The sequence below is a fragment of the Medicago truncatula genome, chromosome 8, assembly GCF_003473485.1.
Source record: "Medicago truncatula cultivar Jemalong A17 chromosome 8, MtrunA17r5.0-ANR, whole genome shotgun sequence".
NCBI classification, from domain to species: domain Eukaryota; kingdom Viridiplantae; phylum Streptophyta; class Magnoliopsida; order Fabales; family Fabaceae; genus Medicago; species Medicago truncatula.
The window spans coordinates 10,986,493-11,004,797 of record NC_053049.1 but is presented as its reverse complement, the minus strand read 5'-3'; the positions used below and the strand labels follow the sequence as shown (position 1 = coordinate 11,004,797).

Here is an 18,305-nt window from a genome sequence, read left to right as displayed (position 1 = left end):
TCGAAAACCCTTCTATGAACCTGCGGTAATAACCAGCCAAACCCAGAAAACTTCTGATCTCAGTTACCGACTTTGGAGTCTCCCACTGTGACACCGCATCAACCTTTGAAGGATCCACTGCAATACCACTACCAGAAATAATGTGACCCAGAAAGCTTACTTCACTTAACCAGAACTCACATTTTGACAACTTTGCATACAACCTCTTTTCCTTCAACACTTGCAATACAATTCTCAGGTGCTCTGCATGCTCCTCTTCATTCTTGGAATAAATCAAGATATCATCAATGAACACCACAACAAACTTATCCAGCATGGAAGATTCGGTTCATGTACTCCATAAACACACCAGGCGCGTTAGTAACACCGAAAGGCATCACTTTGTACTCGTAATGACCATAACGTGTCCTAAAGGCCGTCTTCTGCATATCCTCATCCTTCACCTTTATCTGATGATAACCAGACCTCAAATCAATCTTACTAAAAATCTTAGCACCAACCAATTGATCCATCAAGTCGTCAATTCTCGGAAGCGGATACCTGTTCTTTATCGTAACCTTGTTCAACTGACGGTAATCAATGCACAGTCTCATACTACCATCCTTCTTCTTAACCAATAACACCGGTGCTCCCCAAGGTGAAACACTGGGTCTTACAAATTTCTTATCTAACAGGTCCTCCAACTGTTTCTTCAATTCAGCTAACTCGGAAGCTGACATACGGTACAGTGCCATCGACACCGGCTTCGTTCCTGGAACAAGGTCAATTGAAAATTCAACCTCCCTCTCTGGTGGCACATTAGGAATCTCATCAGGAAATACTTCTGGAAATTCATTCACTACAGGTAACCCATCAATCACAGCTTGATTTTCTAACGACAATTGTGCCATTAGAGAATACATCAAAATTTTATCACGTTCAAACTGTTTCATCTGTTTTGTAGATAGAAGCTCAACTTCACCTTCTTTCTCAGCAGAAGAAAAATGCACCGTCTTACTATAGCAGTTGATATGAACTCGGTTATACTCTAATCAATTCATTCCAAAGATTACATCCATACCCGTCAACGGCAGACAAACTAAATCAATCACAAAATCTCTACCAAACATAGATATAGGACACCGCAGACAAACAAGAGAAGTGGTTACTGAACCCTTAGCTGGAGTTTCAACAACCATTTCCCCTTTCATATCAGATACATCCAAACCCAACTTATAGGCACATTCAATAGCAATAAAACAATGAGTAGCACCAGTATCAATAATAGCAATTAAAGGAGTACTATTAAAGAAACAAGTACCTCTGATAAGTCGGTCCTCATTGGTAGTCTGCGTACCGGTCAAAGCAAACACCTTCCCACCAGTTCTAGCCTTCTTCGGCTCAGGACATTGTGAACTGATATGACCTTCCCCATTGCAATTGTAGCAGACAATATCCCCACGCTTGCATTCAGCTAGACTGTGACCCTTCTGACCACACCTGAAGCATTTCCTATCATCTTTACCACAAACATTACTCTTGTGGCCTTTCTCACCACACTTGTAACAAACAATCTCAACAGGAGCATCTCTCCTCTTGGGCCTCCTATCATCACTCATCTTCTGCTTTCCTTTGTCAGCAGGAGCACTGTAAGGCTTAGGACGATTCTGCTGTCCCTTACCCCTCCTCTCACTCATTATCTTGTAATGAGCCTTGGTGTCTTCTTCATAGATCCTACACCTGCTAACCAACTCAGAAAAGACTCTGATCTGCTGATACCCAATAGCTCTTTTGATGTCAGCCCTCAACCCATTCTCGAATTTGATGCACTTGGAGAACTCAGCTGTCTCCGCACTGTAATGAGGGTAGAACGTGGCAAGTTCCACAAACTTAGCAGCATACTCCGTGACGGACATGTCACCCTGTTTCAACTCCAGAAACTCAATCTCTTTCTTACCTCTGACATCCTCTGGAAAATACCTGCCCAGAAACTCCTTCCTGAACATAGCCCAAGTTACCACAGCATCATCTTGTTCCAATACAGGCAACAGACTCACCCACCAGTCATCAGCCTCCTCCGCTAACATGTGCGTCCCAAACCGCACCTTCTGTGTCTCAGAACACTACATAACCCTGAATATCCTTTCAATCTCCTTCAGCCATTTCTGAGCACCATCAGGATCATACCTACCCTTGAATGTCGGTGGATGATTCCTCAAAAAAGTTTCCAGCATCCTGGTTCCATCACTACCAGTCTCAACCTTAGGTTGCTGTTGAACAGCTTGAGCTACAGCCTCAAGCGCAGCAACAAGGGCAGCATCACTACTTCCAGTCATCTCAAAGTTCTACACGAGAAACAACAACTCAGAACAACAACAAAAAGCAACATTAAAGTTGACACTCTATCCTAGGTGGCTCAACACGACTCTACTACTTGGCCGGACGGACCAACCAGGCTCTGATACCAAATTATAACACCCCGTTACCCAAAAACAATTAAATAGCAAATATTCATCAAAGTAATTCCACAACGGGCATGCCACACGTCATTTCAAAATTTCTTAAATAGAAAATAAAACTATTTAATCAAACAACTTGATATATATGAAAACATAGCAGCGGAATAGTTTTCAAATCCAAAACCTCATAAACATCCAACAACAATCTATGGCATTAAAGGCCTTAGCATAAGTCAACAACGTTGTTCAAAAGACAATAAAAGGCTCCACAACACAATTCCAAAATCTGATACATGGAAAGGAAAAACAACAATAATATAAATAATAATTCTCATCCCACGTATCAGAGCCCTAGACACGACATTGAGCCACCACCAACTACTCAGGATCATCTGCAAGTTACCCATAGGAAGGGCAACATTTTCAAGCAGAAGGGGTGAGATTCACAACAATAAATATAGATATTAAAATCTTCAATTGAATCTAACACCCTAATCAACAAACACATCATCTTGCAAACATATATATATATATATATATATATATATATATAATTCACAAGCAACAACAACATCATCATAATCCACTTAACAAGTATATATATACAATGTACATATTCACCAACAACATCATCATCATCAAGTAACAACCACAATCAACAACTAAGACTCATGCAAATGTCATGACAACACTGCTAAGACAACACCTTAGACTTCTCAATGGATGCAAATATGCATGTGGTACCAAACAGGACCGAAGCCCTCACCGCTTTTGAATGGTTAAAGCATTCATTAGGACCGAAGCCCTCACCGCTGTTGAGCAACTAGTACTCCAGGGCATGAGTCATCTCCGCTGTTTTATGCATATGCAATGGACCTACTTGTGTATATCTACATACAACTGACCATGCAATGCAACTCCATGTGACTCCACTTAAACAACATGTATGATTAATGGTTAAAACATACATTTCATTCCTCAACATCAATCAACAATCAACAGAGATTCAACCATCCAGAAATATGCACAATTAAATATAATTATGCTTAAACAACAACACTCAATCATTACCATTCATGCAAGCAAACAGCACTCAGGAACTGTGCAACTCGCCTCGCGAGCACAACTACTCGCCATGGCGAGTTCACAAAAACACTAGCTCGCCATGGCGAGTTCAAGGCGAATGAAAATCAGGTGCTCTCGGGAAAAATGACATTTCTCACTCAAATCCTAATTCTAAGTTCCCTATTCATCTTTTTAACCTAAAACTTGTTCCAGTCATCATTAATATCATTTAGGTACCTTAAACCATCCCCAAAACATCTTATAACGACTTTTCAAAAATCAAGTTTTGATCTGGGCTACTCGCCATGGCGAGTTGGTCTGCTCGCGAGGCGAGCTATGAAGTTGCTCACTCGCCATGGTGAGCAAGGCTACTCGCGAGGCGAGCGATGAACTTCTATACGGGCAGAAAACTGGTTTTTCCCAAAAATCCCATTTTCCTTCCAATCACTCCCCAAATCAGTTTACAGATGAGAAATGAATGTTTCTATGCAACCCAAACCAAATTCTAACATCACAATAGTAATATCTACCCCAAAAAACATTAATTCAATTTATACCCAATTCCTCAATTTCACTCCAAAACCTGTTAAACACAAAATCAGACTTTAAAATCTACACAATTGAAGTAAACCTCAACCGTACCTTAGAATTGCAGAATGAAATGCACAGCAATCTGGTTTCTTGAGTTCTACTTGCTCTTCCCTCCTTTCTCCCAAAACTGTCAGTTTTCACGTAAAAGTGTTTCTGACTCTATTCTTTCTATCTTAACTGCCTTCTCAACTCCTCATTATTACACTTAACTCCCTTTAATTTTAATAAATTCTATTAATTCCCAAAACACCAAAAATAATTATTATTTCATACTTATTCTAATTATTATCAAATAAACCATATAATAAAATAATACACCACATAATTCACCCAAAAATCACGCATATATATAAATATATATATATATATATATATATACTCCACATAAATCAAAATAATTAAATAAAACAACTAGGGCGTTACATGGAGCCCCAACACCAAACTGAAAGTCATAGAGATATTTAGCCATATTTTTACCAACTCCTTTCATAAAAACTTTGGATGTCAGACGTCTCCAAATAATACCTATTGTAATATGGTGTATTTCACCATTAGGCTTTAACAATGGTATTGAAGGTGAAAATCAACAAACTCGACCAAACGTGAGGGGCATCTTTCGTCTAGCCATAGGTTAACCACTAAAATGATGCACATAGAAGATATTTTGCCACAACTAAACCTTATCCACACAATGTGTCTAATAGGTGTTGGACTCGTAAACGATCTCTACCACAAGATGTCCATTTAGGAAATGTATTAAGGAACCTGAAAACGGTGTAGACTTTAGCCACAAGGGGAGCGTCAGAAAATATGGTGGTCAACATAGAGGGAGGTGACTGATACGAGTGTTTGACCTTGAAAATATCTATGGTATTTTCATTATATGGGGCTATTCTGGATGACCCAACACCTTCACCGATGTTGTGAAGTGTCTATCAACAACCTTATGAAAGCATTGTCTGATGTTAGTACCCATCTTTTTGTCTTTCTCCTTAAAATAATCTCCTTCATTACCCATATCATCATGTCCAGACCCTCCCAACACACTATAAACCAACTTGGCGAAACCGTCAGCTTTTCTCCATTTAGTCAAGCAACCCAGAATATGATGTTATTGCAAGGACTTCCGATTTTTCCAGACCGCCAATCTTTCCTAGTTTGAGGCTAAAATGCATGTAATGTGCAACGAGGAAGCAATAACAACTGAACTCGGACCTACAGAACCTGGATCAACAATCACCCAATAAAGAGCATCTTTTAATGTCTGAGAGAATGCAAGATAACAACTATGAGGAATACTGTTCATAGGGAAGATAGGTACATGGAGCATAGATATTGAGTGTGTAATGAGTTTGTCCTCAAACTAAATTGGGATAGGACGGGTAATCTGAGTGATAATTCGACTCTAATTTTAGTTGTGTTCATGTTTTGTTCCTAATTTTATCCCCACTTTCTTTTCTGAACGGGTCAAACCCAACCATTGTGTTTGGGTCTAGGTCAAGACGGGTTACAAGACCGAACCGTGTCTTATAGACCCCTAGTATGTTAGGTTGCTTTTTTTATTCCTATTTCTTCTATTAAAACAAAAATATCAAAATCGAAGACTCGCTCCCTAAGCTCGTCGGTTTGGCCCATCGATGATCCACTTATTTATTTTTCTATATGTATATATGCTTGTTGAAACAAGGACCAACTGTGGTTGATTTCAATGTTAAAATTAATATCATTTATTAAAACACTCATATTGACTGTATACTAAAATGACAATTATTTTAAGACATAGAAAATTATAAAGTTTAAAAAAAAAATGAGTCCAGGATTTCTCACTCGAACCATACATGCAATAAGAATATGAAATGTTGAACACCAATACTGCTAATTTGAATTAAAAGTTTGTTTTTCACACAAATTCATTGTTATGTGTCCAGGATTTGTGGTTGTATTGTTTATGCCACTTTTTTTACAAAAGATTATACACTGTAGAAGTTTCATTTTGTAGTGCTTGTTTCCAAAATCGCTATTTAAAGCCTCTGCAGACTTCTACAGGGCTTATTATACAAACTACAAAGTGCTATTAAAATATCAATATTAAAGCTTTTATTTGGCATAGTACAACCATTTTTGCCCAGTTTGGATCAACAAATAAGGAATGTTAACCCTTATGCCATTCAAACCTGGACCAATAACATTGCATAGGTAGCAACTTGAAAATATGGACTTTTATTATTGCATTACATGGAATGTTAGAATCAAATAGTATCAGGTAATTGGCATCTTAGCTTTCAGTATTGTTTCCTTGTTAGACAATACAGTTCTTAGAGTTGGTAGGCGACTGAAGTTGTCCTTGGAGCGAAAAAGCTACCGCTTTCAACTGTGACTTTTCTTTTGTTAGGAACTATCGTTAGGCTAGGCTAGGTTGAACCGCTTCTACTTCTTCCCCATTAAATTGGATTTTGATCAACATGTGCATCATTGAGATTCTTCGTGTTCCCTTTCAGTTTATATACAAAAATCTGACTCCAGCACATAGTTTTCCCTTTCAGTTTGAAACCTCAAATTCTGTGTGCATATGTCTCTCCTCTATGATATGAGTTTGTTGATGTAGATACTTCCTTACATTGTTCTACGTACTATGACATTTGTTTATGGAATTCATATATTGATATGAGTTTGCATCAAGTCAAATCAGATTCTACTATTACCTTCAATTCTAGGATTGGATAATAATAACCTATGATCATATTAAAGCTGCTAGCAAACAAGTTTTGAAATTTATGCAACTTTTACTTTCTTTATAGAGTAACGCTGTAACTGTATTAGCATCGAAACTTTCACTTTATGTTCTAGTTTTGTATGCTTCTTGAATGGGTAAAAGACATCAATTGGTTTTCAAATATGTCATACCGATCAAATGGTGCCTATACTGATCTATGATGTTCATATTGGATGACCTATGATGTGAAGTGGATGGTGGGATTGAACCTCTCGAATTAGTCTATCATCGGGCCGGACACCGAGTTTTGAGAAAAGGTTTGCTTCAAGTTTTGTGCATTGTTTTTCAGGATTTATTCTGCATATTATTGTTTAAATCAGCAATACTATAATCTGCATATTAATGGATGAATTGTTGAAATGATTTAGTGTGCTCTATGTTGCCATATAGCTTGGTAATTGCTCTTTGGTGGCCTTTGCAACATATATACATACAATGATAAAAATAAGTCCCACATCGAGGAATCAAGAAAACAACCGAGAACATGTCAGATATAAAAGCAATAGGAGCTCATGTTGTAACTCATACCTTTCTCGACCTTTTGGCTAAGATCAAGTGTAGTATCTGTTCTTATCAGTTTAATATCTTATATGTGGACAAATGGTTCACACGATATTAAATTACTTTTTTGATGGGGAGAAGCCATTTTAGTAGCTTGCTACTAGGCTTCTTGAGTGTCACTATTGCGTTGCACTATAGCATTGGTTTGGCGCACCCCACCAATTCAAGTTTCCAAAAATTTTTTATGGTTGGTATCTTTGCTCATTAGTACCTTGCTCTTTGCTGAAATTTAGAAAAAATATAGTTCCAACAGTAAAATTTACAAGTTGTTATCTGTTTTTCAAAATATTTATGGAAAGCAAAAATGTTGGTCCCATGGACAAACTTTAACTTATGAAGACTTTTTATTATGGTATTTGTTTTAAAGGCTCTTTGCCCTGCGCAATTTTTGTGTCTTGATCACACACACAAGAAAAGATTCCAATGAAGTAAAATTAAGCACTTATATAAACTCTAAATTATTTTATTGTGGTAATCGCTTTTATTTTAATCATAGACAAACTGACAACGAAGTAAAATTAAGCACTTGTTTATAAGGTATTGTTGACAATTTATTTTATTAAATACATTTTTGCGGTCCTTTAAGTTAGATGTTTATAATAAGTTAATTATTTCAAAAATAATAATAATACTAAATGGCCATTAACATGTGATTTCATGGCCGTTAAAGGTTTAGGTGGCAAGTTCAAATTGATTGCTTTCAAAACTAGGTTTCATGTGTATTATCCAATTTTTGTTTGAAACATAATCAATTAATTAGTTGGTTTAAAATGTTGTTGATGAAATCTTTATTTGTTAGATTAGGTTTGAATTTAGAAAGAAGAAAATGTGCAGAAGTGTGTCAATAAACACTCTATGGACCTGCTATTTAAACAGAGTTTGATGGGGAAAAGGGGAAATCATGGAGGACGTTTTATGATTTAAAAATCAATTTGTTGCAAACAAACTGAAAGTACTAACTTGCTAAAAACATATGCTTAGAAGACCGTATGATGTACGATTTCAGTCTCATACAACCACGAAATTCAAAGGAATAAGCGACTTGTGCTTCAAGTCAATGTGATTTATGAAATTACAGATTACTCGTGAGAGTCTAAAACATGACAACATTATCATGTTTGCCATATATTCCAGACAATTAATTTGACACTCCAACATTCAATCATCTATATAATATGAATAATCACGTTTAAGCGGAAAAAAGAAAAGAAAAGAAAGGAAAAACCGGACGAGCAACAGAATTGGCTTCGTTTAAAGGACTAATATATTAAGAAGCTCGTGTCAGAAATCAGCTAACAGACCAAAAAGATCACCATTGACGTAATCGTTGTCCACCAAGCTGACCAAGAAGTGGCTGCTGCCCACCTGTGACACGATTGGAAAGAATTATCAAAACTCTGAAACCTCTACAGGCAAAAACAAAAAATGAGGTTGTTTGATTCAATGTTTCAATAGAAAAACCAAACCAGATTGAATCACAAACCCTCACTCTCAACGGATCGATTTTTGAACAGTTTGATCGTGCGGTTTCTTTCCAACTTGGAGGTCTGGCTGATTCAATGTCCGATTAGGTTTTTAAAACATTTGTTTGATTGTGTTTTATTTTTTTAAAACAAGTATGTGGGAACCAAACAGGCCCTATAGTATTTCTAAGAAAGTTATGTGCAAGCTTTAAAGGATTCGTCAATCTACACACTAACCTCTTCAACCAATTTCCTGGATGCATCAGCATCAGAGTATAAGCTTGCCCATCCTCTTGACCAAATTTCAAATGCCTCATCCTTCCACACGTTGAAGCTGCAGGATCTACAATGGTTGGTTGTATTATTTCCTTAGCTGGGAAGACCCCCCATGTCACAGCATTCACATCGGTTTGGCCGGCATTAGATTTCCATATCCCTTCTTTATTCATAGCCATATAAGTTAGGAATGGTCGATCCTTAGATTTCTCAATAAGTGCATCCAGCTTTTCCTTCGAGCAGAAGAACTCTAAGTATGCATTCTGGTAAACATACATACCCACAAGGTCCACCCCAGCCTAGTAAATATGTCAAAACAAAAAAGTTAGTGTATCTCATGTTACCGAATTCAATAATACGGATGACATCAATAACTATACTTTCACTATTCACCCACCCTACTGAGATCATTAGAGGAGGGAAAAAAAACACTAATAGACAGACATTCACACCTAAAGGTGCAAACCATTTATAGTTGAAATTTGGTCAAAAGCACGTCAATTTGTCACAATAGCAAGTAACAACCACTTAAACAAAACCATTGACTCATACCTCTTCTAAGTGACTGTTTGAAACAAGTCATCGAGACATCGACTCATGACAACAATATGTATCCTTTCATGTGTATTGGCAATATTTAATGCCTTCATCAGTTGAGCGAGCTTTCTTACAACGCTCCCTGAATGTAAGCAAGTGTTCGACAAAATCGTGACCAACATTCGCTGATACTATCGTTCATAACTGTATTCCTAACAAAACAATTTCCACTATGTGTCAACTTTACTTTGTGATTGAGAGTTCCACCACACACGCATTTACCTTCAAAAGTGGAAATAATGGAATATTTGCAAGATTGAGTTTGAGATTTTAAAGTGGCTTTCTTAAGTATTTTCCGAACATGACAACATCGTTTCAGAATGATCTTTTCACAGGTAATCAGTAATCAGGGGAAATTGTGTTCAAAGAGTCTAGTAAGCTATTAAAACCACCAATTCTTACATTGCCAATAAAAGAGTCTTCTTAACAAGGTTGTTCAACAAGTGTAGCTATTGTTGCTAATGGTAACGTTAAAACACTAACAGTGAGATATTTTTCCGCCCAAGCATAAACTACTCTATCTGTTTCAACATCACATACAAAATTGAGATTCAATACTTTCTTATCACTATAAATCTTATGCAAAAACAATAGAAACCAAACAATGAATTCAATAAGATAAAACAAACAAAACTTCGAGTGCAACAAATCAAAGACAAAATTAAAGAAAGAAACTCCGAACTGACCTTATTAATCAACGACATCACAGTCGAAGTTAGCAGCATATGCTGAATTGACTATACTGACAACATGCATTATTGAACTGGGTTTTAAAAGAGAGGGTTCGTGTAACGTGTAAGAAAATAAGGTTTATAAAGCATCATTTTTTTTTTTTTGAGTATTTTCTTTTTGGGTTAATATGATTTGATCTCTTCAAATGTCTTAGTTTTTCATTTTATTCCTCTTAAAAAATTGTATAAATAAGTTTGCTTTGTATTTCTGTAAAAAAATGTATTCTATTTTCATCAAACAGTTTGAGATATTTCGAGTTTATTTGTGCTTGTTACTTTGTCGTACCATCAAACATTTTTCACCTTGAATTGTTGTTGCAATGTAAAACGTTCTAGGTGGATATATATAAACTACTTTTCTGACATTAGTTCAATAAACTGCTGCTGCTGCTACTAGATATAGCAGTCACAATTTTACCTATTGAGTCAACACATCGGTGGTAGTTAGACCAAAATCGTCTTGTTTGTAAGTCATTTGATCGCAGTCCAACGGCCACTAATTTGCATGAGGTTGTGACTACATGCAATCCAAATCTTTATAATGATGATCCTGTATTAATATGAATATACTTTGGTGTGTAGAAATATGAATTCATGACACAAAAGTTCTTAAAGAAACTTGGGAGACCAGCCTATCTTCACAATAAACATGTTTAAATAGATATAGCTCATTTAAATACCATTGTTGCCAATGTGGCCAAAATTTGGTCAAAGATAGAACCTAAAAGCAGCACAGTCCAAAAATCAAAAAACACTTTGATATTTGGTTTGATCCTGAATCAAATCAATTACGTAGTTTATGAAAAGAAGTTTTGGATCCAGACTTATGAAAACTTTCTAAAACGAAAAACAAAAGATATACAATCTTCTACTGTTGTCCTTGACATTGGATGCATTCCTTTGGTCTTCGCAACAAAGACATCACAAGGCCAAAACACAGAACAAAAAATTACTGACTGACCCTTCCAAAAAAGTGTTCCATCTGCAAGCATCCCCGGGATTGCGAACTAGCTTTATTAGGTCCAAGCTTCAACCTTTTTGAAGCTACTGAAGTTTCCTTACCATCCTGCAAAACACAAACTTCTGAAGTCAGTTACAGATCTAAGCAAATGAATGCGCAAATAAGCCCTTAGGGAGTATTTGAAGACCAGAAAATACAGCCAATAAAGATTTAACAGCTCAACAATATAGTGCAGATACTACTGCTACCACAGTATAAAGGGAACTCCAAAAGTAACTACCAATTTTAATCTGATTAACTGACATTTCAGCTGGTAGAAATAAGGTTAGGGAGAAACTTCCATGTGTCTATTATAAATGAAAGATGAAAAAAAGTAGGTCAACAAACTTTAAGAGTGTAGATCAAGACAAAAATGATAGTTGCAAAGGTAGGTCAATAAAAGAGAAAAGTAATAAAAACTGTGGGGGAGGAATCTTCAAATTCTACAGTAACAAAACTATATATTGATCCATTAACTCTTATAGAAGAGAATATGCACGTTCACCGGAAGATGGTACATCTAATCTAATTTCAAACAAATCAAGGAAGTGTGGATAAGATATAGAACATCTATAGAATTGCATTGCATTAAAATTGAATTCTTCAACAAAATTACATAACTCACCGAGAAGGCTTGGCTTGGATTCCTTAGAACTTTGACTGTTCCACCTCTACCATCGGCTCCTACAGATATCAAATTCCCTTTTGTGGATGTTGATTCACCAGTTTGTCCACGTTTGCACCATTTACCCAAGAATCGTTGAGTTCCATCAGGACCAAGTAATCCACCAGAAAAGCAGATGTCCACTGGAGATTAAGGAGAATGAAAGAAATTCAATTTTAAGTTTAATTCAGCGTTTCCCAACAAAATGCCTACTTGGATTGAATTATTTGAGTTTATCTACCTGTATAAGCACTTCTGAGACTGTTTAGGAGAACTTATGAAAACAGTTTATAAGTAAGTTGTTTTCAACTTATTTGCATAAGCTCCCCTGATAACTAATGAAAACAGTTCCTTTATTTTATCTTTTGTAATAGAAATAACTTATACATAAACAGTAGTATAATAAGTGCTTGTGTTATAACTTATAAGCGCTGAATTAAGTTGTTTACCTAAACGATGTCAAACTCTACACAGTATGTATTATAAAAGGTGTAAGAAAAATATGCCCATTTTAAAAGTCAACTCACAGCATACCTGAACTTGAAGTTGTTAAAGGTGACTCCTTTCTAATGTTGACCATGGGTTGAGCTTGTTTAGCATTAGCTTGTAGAGTCACGTCTTCATTCGTAGTGCCAGCAGTAATGGCAGCCATTTCAGTGTCAATATCAAATCTTGAAGACTCAGCCAAATTACATATTCCTTGCAATGATGTTTTAGTCTTTGTGCCAGATGCTGCTTCTGGCTCTTTGTATTCTTCTTCATCAATAATGATGCAATCTATATCTTCATCAAGAGATAAGGTAGTTTTCCTTCTGTTGCTAATATTCACATCTTTATTTTTTGCTGTTTTGGAGTTCTCTATCTTCAGAGATTGTAAAGATTTGTTGTTGTCATTCTTATTCAAATCCATTCCAGATTTGGGTGTTGTGCTTTGTTTGTTTTGCTCTTTTGAAGAAAATGTGTTAGCCATCAATACATCAGAATTAGAATTGATTTTGTTTTCAATATTCTTGGCAACTTTTAGATGCTTCAAATATTCATTCTCTTTTACTTCCATTGTTGTCTCCAGTTCTTGTAGCCTTGCCTAACGATGCCAACAAAAGTCTAAGAGTTAATAATCCATACAAACGGCAAATAATGAAATTATCAACTACTCCCTCTATCGCTACTCGCTAGTTTAAGTTTATGCACAGCTCTTAAGAAAATCATTGAATATATTGATTCATACGATGAAACTTTCCTACTTGCCTGAAATACCCTACTGATGTAGTAGTTAACGGAGTAATTAAGTAGAAAGACGAACTAATTAATATAAGCTTAGTTAGGATGCAAATAAATAACAGTATTATTAGAAAGAAAAGGAGTAATTCATACATGGTCCCCTCAAAAACAAAAACAAAAAAGTAATTCGTACATGGTATTTTAAAGTAACCAGTAATTTAAGACATGTAAATATTCCAAACGGGACACTTAATATGAGAAAGAGGGAGTGGCAAGTATTCCACATCATGTGCTTACCTTCAGTTTAATAATCTTCTCATTAGCCTTCTCAAGCTTTTTACTATAACGAGCCTCACCTCTCCCCAGAAGATTACACTTGGTCATTAACTCTTTGTAACTCCTGCCAAAATAGATGCAACCACAATTTAAATTCCGAGAAAAGCATAGAAAATTTAAGCCAACAAATTTCAAATTGAAGGGCTAAACTTGAACAGTGGCTTCAATATACAGAATAGTACTGCAAGCAAAATCCCAAAAATAAAACAGTCGTTGATTTCAAAATCATATTGGACCATCATAAACTTTGCAGTTCATATATCTAAATTGGAAAAATTCCTTAAGCACTTAACCCTTACAGCCTTATGCTTGGGAGGCTGTCGACCATTATAAAATGATACTCATCTCGGGCCATACTGACCGAGTAAAAACATGCATCTACGGTGTTCCATTGTACTCGGCTCATACTCTGTGTACCCGGCTCATTCTCCTATTATCGAGAATGAGCGGGTCTAAGGTGAGAGGGAACCAAGGAGAAAACCTGATCTATTTAAATTTCACACAAACACCAAACCTCAAGCATGACAGATCGTCGGCCAGATCTAAAAAAATTCCAGCTCATAACACATACGGAAACTATAGTCCAAATAACTTTTCAAATTAGCTTTTTATGAATAAAGCAAGATTTGGAAGATTAACCTGTTCCGCAGGACAAGAGATCTTGTTAATGTGTCGACTGTTTCTTTACTGTTGGTCCCATTACCCAAAGTGGCAAGCTTCAAAACCTCGTCTTCACCAATGTCCAGATCAGACACTCTACAGTGCAAGCAAAAAGTAGAAAAAATTATGAAAAATATTATAAAACAAAGTATAGATACTCAATCATAATGCAGCTCCACTCACAATTTTAATGCTGCAAGTTCTTTAGCCAAAGCCATATTTCGCTCTTGCAATTTAAAACGGTCCAAATTTGACTTCTCAAGCTCCTGATTCAGCATGAAATCAATTAAAGTTGATTTGAGCTGTAAATAATCATTTTAGCACAAATGAACGAAAGGTTACGGAATAATTTACCTCTGATTTCACATGAAGCTGGAATTGTAAGGATGTTTTTTGCTTCAAGGCTTCAATCTTTGATGCTATTTCTATCTTTTTCTGCTCCTTGCAAGTACAAAGCTGAAGGAATACCATTACCAAAAGTATTATTTAATTATTTTTAAAATAGATTACTAAATATGAAAGACCTTTTCATATTCAATCACTATTATTATATTTGAAAGAAGTATGAAAATATCTGTGGAAATAGAATACCAAGTAATTTTGTTGCTCGAACTTATTATTTGATGATATCAACTAATAATCAATTTGAATGTAAAGATGTACATTTTATTGAAAAGAAAAACATGGAACCAGTTCGACTCTCGTCACTTATTAACCCTCTTATTCCTGTTAGTCCAAAGCTCAAGCATCAACATCTTGAGGTTTTACTAATTTGTTCAATCAAAACATAAAATAACAAGTTACAAGAAAAAGCACGAATCTTGAACTTCTCTCTATAACTTTTTTGGTGTGAATGGAATATCTCCCAAGGACAATTGTAGACACTAATTTCTCAAATCAGGTAAGGTCACATGGACAGCAAAGCTTAACAACAAAAGTTTTTAACACTACTACATGCCAGGGTTGGATTTCGACTCAAGACCACTGGTTGACCCTTAGCATCTTATCAAAGGGCTCTAGGGTATTTCTTTCTACATTTGAATCGTAAGCAATTTAAGCATTTAGGGTACTTGCTAGAACAACAAACCCAACTATAACGTAGACGATAATAAACACACAACAAATAAAAAGATTGATCACAATGTTCGACTAATCATTATAGTTTTTATTATGCAATACTTGAGTCTTGAGGTTAAAGAGTACAGTCTAATTTAAAAGTTTATCCTTAAATTGGTACCAAAGAAGGCTTCACCCCCAAACTCTCCTATTTGTAAATCATAACCAACAATATGAATGAACCAGCCTCAAAGGGCAAGTGCTCTCACGTAGCATCTTCCCGCTTATCATCGAATATGAACCATACTCAACATAAGCATTGACTCAGTTATAGTAAAAATCATTCTCGCAGAAATATTAGAAATAATCATTCCCTTTTCAAACAAAACATAAATCTTCGCGTGCCTTTTCCATCCCAAATTTATCGGCAATTAAAAAAAAAATCAACAAAACCACCCAATTTATCCAACAAATTAAGCTAAAAAAATAAATTATAGGAAATTGGAAAATACCTCATCTTTAAGTTCATCTAACTCCTTAGTTTGTTTCTCCAAAACCGTACTAAGCCCCGAAACTTTTCCCTCCAATCTCTTAACTTCCTTCCTCAAAACACCAGAATCTTCTTCAAGACCAACATTCTTCTGAGTAACAACACCTTCCTTCACATCTCCAATTGATTGAAAATAAAGCCGACACGCATCTTTCGCCTTACATCCTTGCTTGCAAATAGGACAAGTATGCTTCTTCGGTGTCTTACAGTACTCAAACCATTGCTGTAAACTACACAAGACAACACAAAATCAAACAAAAAAACACAAAATCAAGCAAACCCACATTTTTATCCTCAAAAAACACAAAATCAAACAAAAAAACACAAAATCAAGCAAACCCACATTTTTTATCCTCAAAAAACACAAAATCAACCAAACCCTCATTTGTTTATCCTCAAAAAACACAATTAAATCAACCCACAATCTTTTATCCAAAAAAAATAAAAATAAAAAACACGATGAAACAAACCCACATTTTTTTATCCGGGAAAAAAAAACACAAAATCAAACCGATGCAAATAGAGAAATTGATAAAGAACGAGACTTTCAGCTCACAGAACACATGTCGAACACCATTACACCAAACATACCTTTCACCAGAAGTGTAGGTGATACAGACACAAAATCGAACTAACCCAACAAGACAAAGTGGTAAAAAACGAAACTTTTAGGGTTTAAGATTCGATTAATGTGAGAAAATTGAAGAGGGTAGTTGTAGATTTACCAGAGTTCGTGAAAGACGTGACCGCAGATTGATACGCATTGAAGATCTTCGTTAACGGGGTTGAGAGGTTCGTAGCAGATTGAACAAATGGTGCCGGAGAATTCGCCATCGTCGACCATGGATTGAGGTGTGAATTTTTTTCTGTGATTTTTCTGGGTGGAGTTTCTCGAGAAAAAGAAGTGAGAAAATGAGGGAAAATTTGGAACCTGGCGCTGAGTTAATTTTTTGAGAGAGGGAAAACTGAAAAAATTAAAATTTGCCAAATAAGGGAAAAGTTCAAAATAAATTAGTAATAATTGAATCAGATAATTAAAACAATGAAAATAATAACGGATTTGAAAAAGATTGTTGTCAAATTGGGAATGAGTGAAAGAATGGGTTTAATTGTGTTATCCTTCAAGAGAGAATAATTTTGTTTATGTTTGTCAATATTTAAAAGCTACACCCTCCGGTCACTATTATAAGCAAAAATCAACATTTTAGATTCATTCATTAAATGATGTATGTGGTCTACAATAAAGACTACATACATCATTAATTAAATGAATGTAAAATATAGTTTTTTGCTTATAATAGTGACCGGAGGGTGTACAATATTTTTAGAAATTCAACGTCATGATTCTAACATACCCATTGTAATATTAAAATATATTATTTATTTGATTTTTTTTTAAGGAGGTTCTACTTAGGTTATAATTAAGCTTTGGATTTTTACGGATGGACTTAAAACCTTTCAAAGAGTTGTGTGTAGTGTTAGAACGTGTATGAAAAATAAGTTAAAAGACTAAACATAAATTCTTTGGTTAAGTAGATCTAGTATAATGTGAATTGAAAAATGAGAAGTCCTGCATTGGATGGATCACACACATTGATGATGTTTATATAACACGGTTGTACATAAAATTGGATGCATATTTATGTGAACGAACGAAGTAAGCACTGATGGGAAAAAAAATATTTAAATATTTTATTATTTCAAAATGTTCAATTAAATAATTAATTGAATCATTATTATAAAGTGTTTTCTTAATCCTTGAGTTTTGATAAAATCTTTTGGAGTGCAATTTGAAATATTTTGGTGCACAATTTAAAATATTTTGGTATGCAGTCTAAAATATATTTTGTTACTTTATCTGAAATATATTTTGGTGCATAATATAATATATTTTTGTACTCAATATGACATATTTTGGCACTCAATTTAAGATATTTTTGTACTAGATCTAATATGTGAATTACTTGTTACCAAAGTTTCTCACATATTAGCTGTGGATTTTTTCTATAAGCTCACATATTTCATTACATACACTAAAAAGTATTTTGAAAACTTCGAATCCTTTCATCTGCGGCTTGTGTTGACGAGTTTTTCTTCTCTTCATCTCATTTGGAATGAAGAGTATTCCAAAGAGCAATTCTTCTCTTCATCCCTGCTTGTGTTCTTAGTGGTTGAAATATCATATTGATATTTGGAGATGTTAAATACTAGAACGGTGGTAACACCATATTTTAGTGGTCACAATACTACCATGGTAGAATGGTCATAGTACCATAATTGATTGATTTTAGTGTTAAAATATGAGTCATTTTAGTATCATATT

At 35.2% G+C, this 18,305-nt stretch overlaps 1 protein-coding gene and 1 non-coding gene across 3 annotated transcripts; one reads left to right on the top strand and one right to left on the bottom strand.

The window, feature by feature from the left end:
• Nucleotides 1–7,391: 7,391 nt before the first annotated feature.
• LOC112417639 (U2 spliceosomal RNA) lies at nt 7,392–7,587 on the top strand. The gene has a single exon (XR_003008239.1). It is a non-coding gene; the product is annotated as a U2 spliceosomal RNA (small nuclear RNA).
• An 849-nt stretch (nt 7,588–8,436) lies between these two features.
• On the bottom strand, nt 8,437–16,982 carry LOC25500826 (E3 ubiquitin-protein ligase trul-1). Of its 2 annotated transcripts, XM_024771963.2 has the most exons (11): nt 16,708–16,982; nt 15,945–16,212; nt 14,731–14,832; nt 14,560–14,642; nt 14,356–14,472; nt 13,678–13,780; nt 12,694–13,243; nt 12,121–12,302; nt 11,457–11,561; nt 9,129–9,466; nt 8,437–8,793 (listed from the first exon to the last, which is right to left on the bottom strand). In XM_024771963.2, the coding sequence occupies exons 1-11, from the start codon at nt 16,824–16,826 to the stop codon at nt 8,721–8,723; spliced, it is 2,040 nt and encodes a 679-aa protein (XP_024627731.1). In that variant the 5' UTR covers nt 16,827–16,982; the 3' UTR covers nt 8,437–8,720. The 2 variants fall into 2 exon arrangements, with proteins under 2 accessions (XP_024627731.1, XP_024627732.1); XM_024771964.2 differs by lacking the exons at nt 8,437–8,793; nt 9,129–9,466 and having other exon boundaries at nt 11,133–11,561; nt 16,708–16,975.
• Between the last annotated feature and the right edge of the window lie 1,323 nt (nt 16,983–18,305).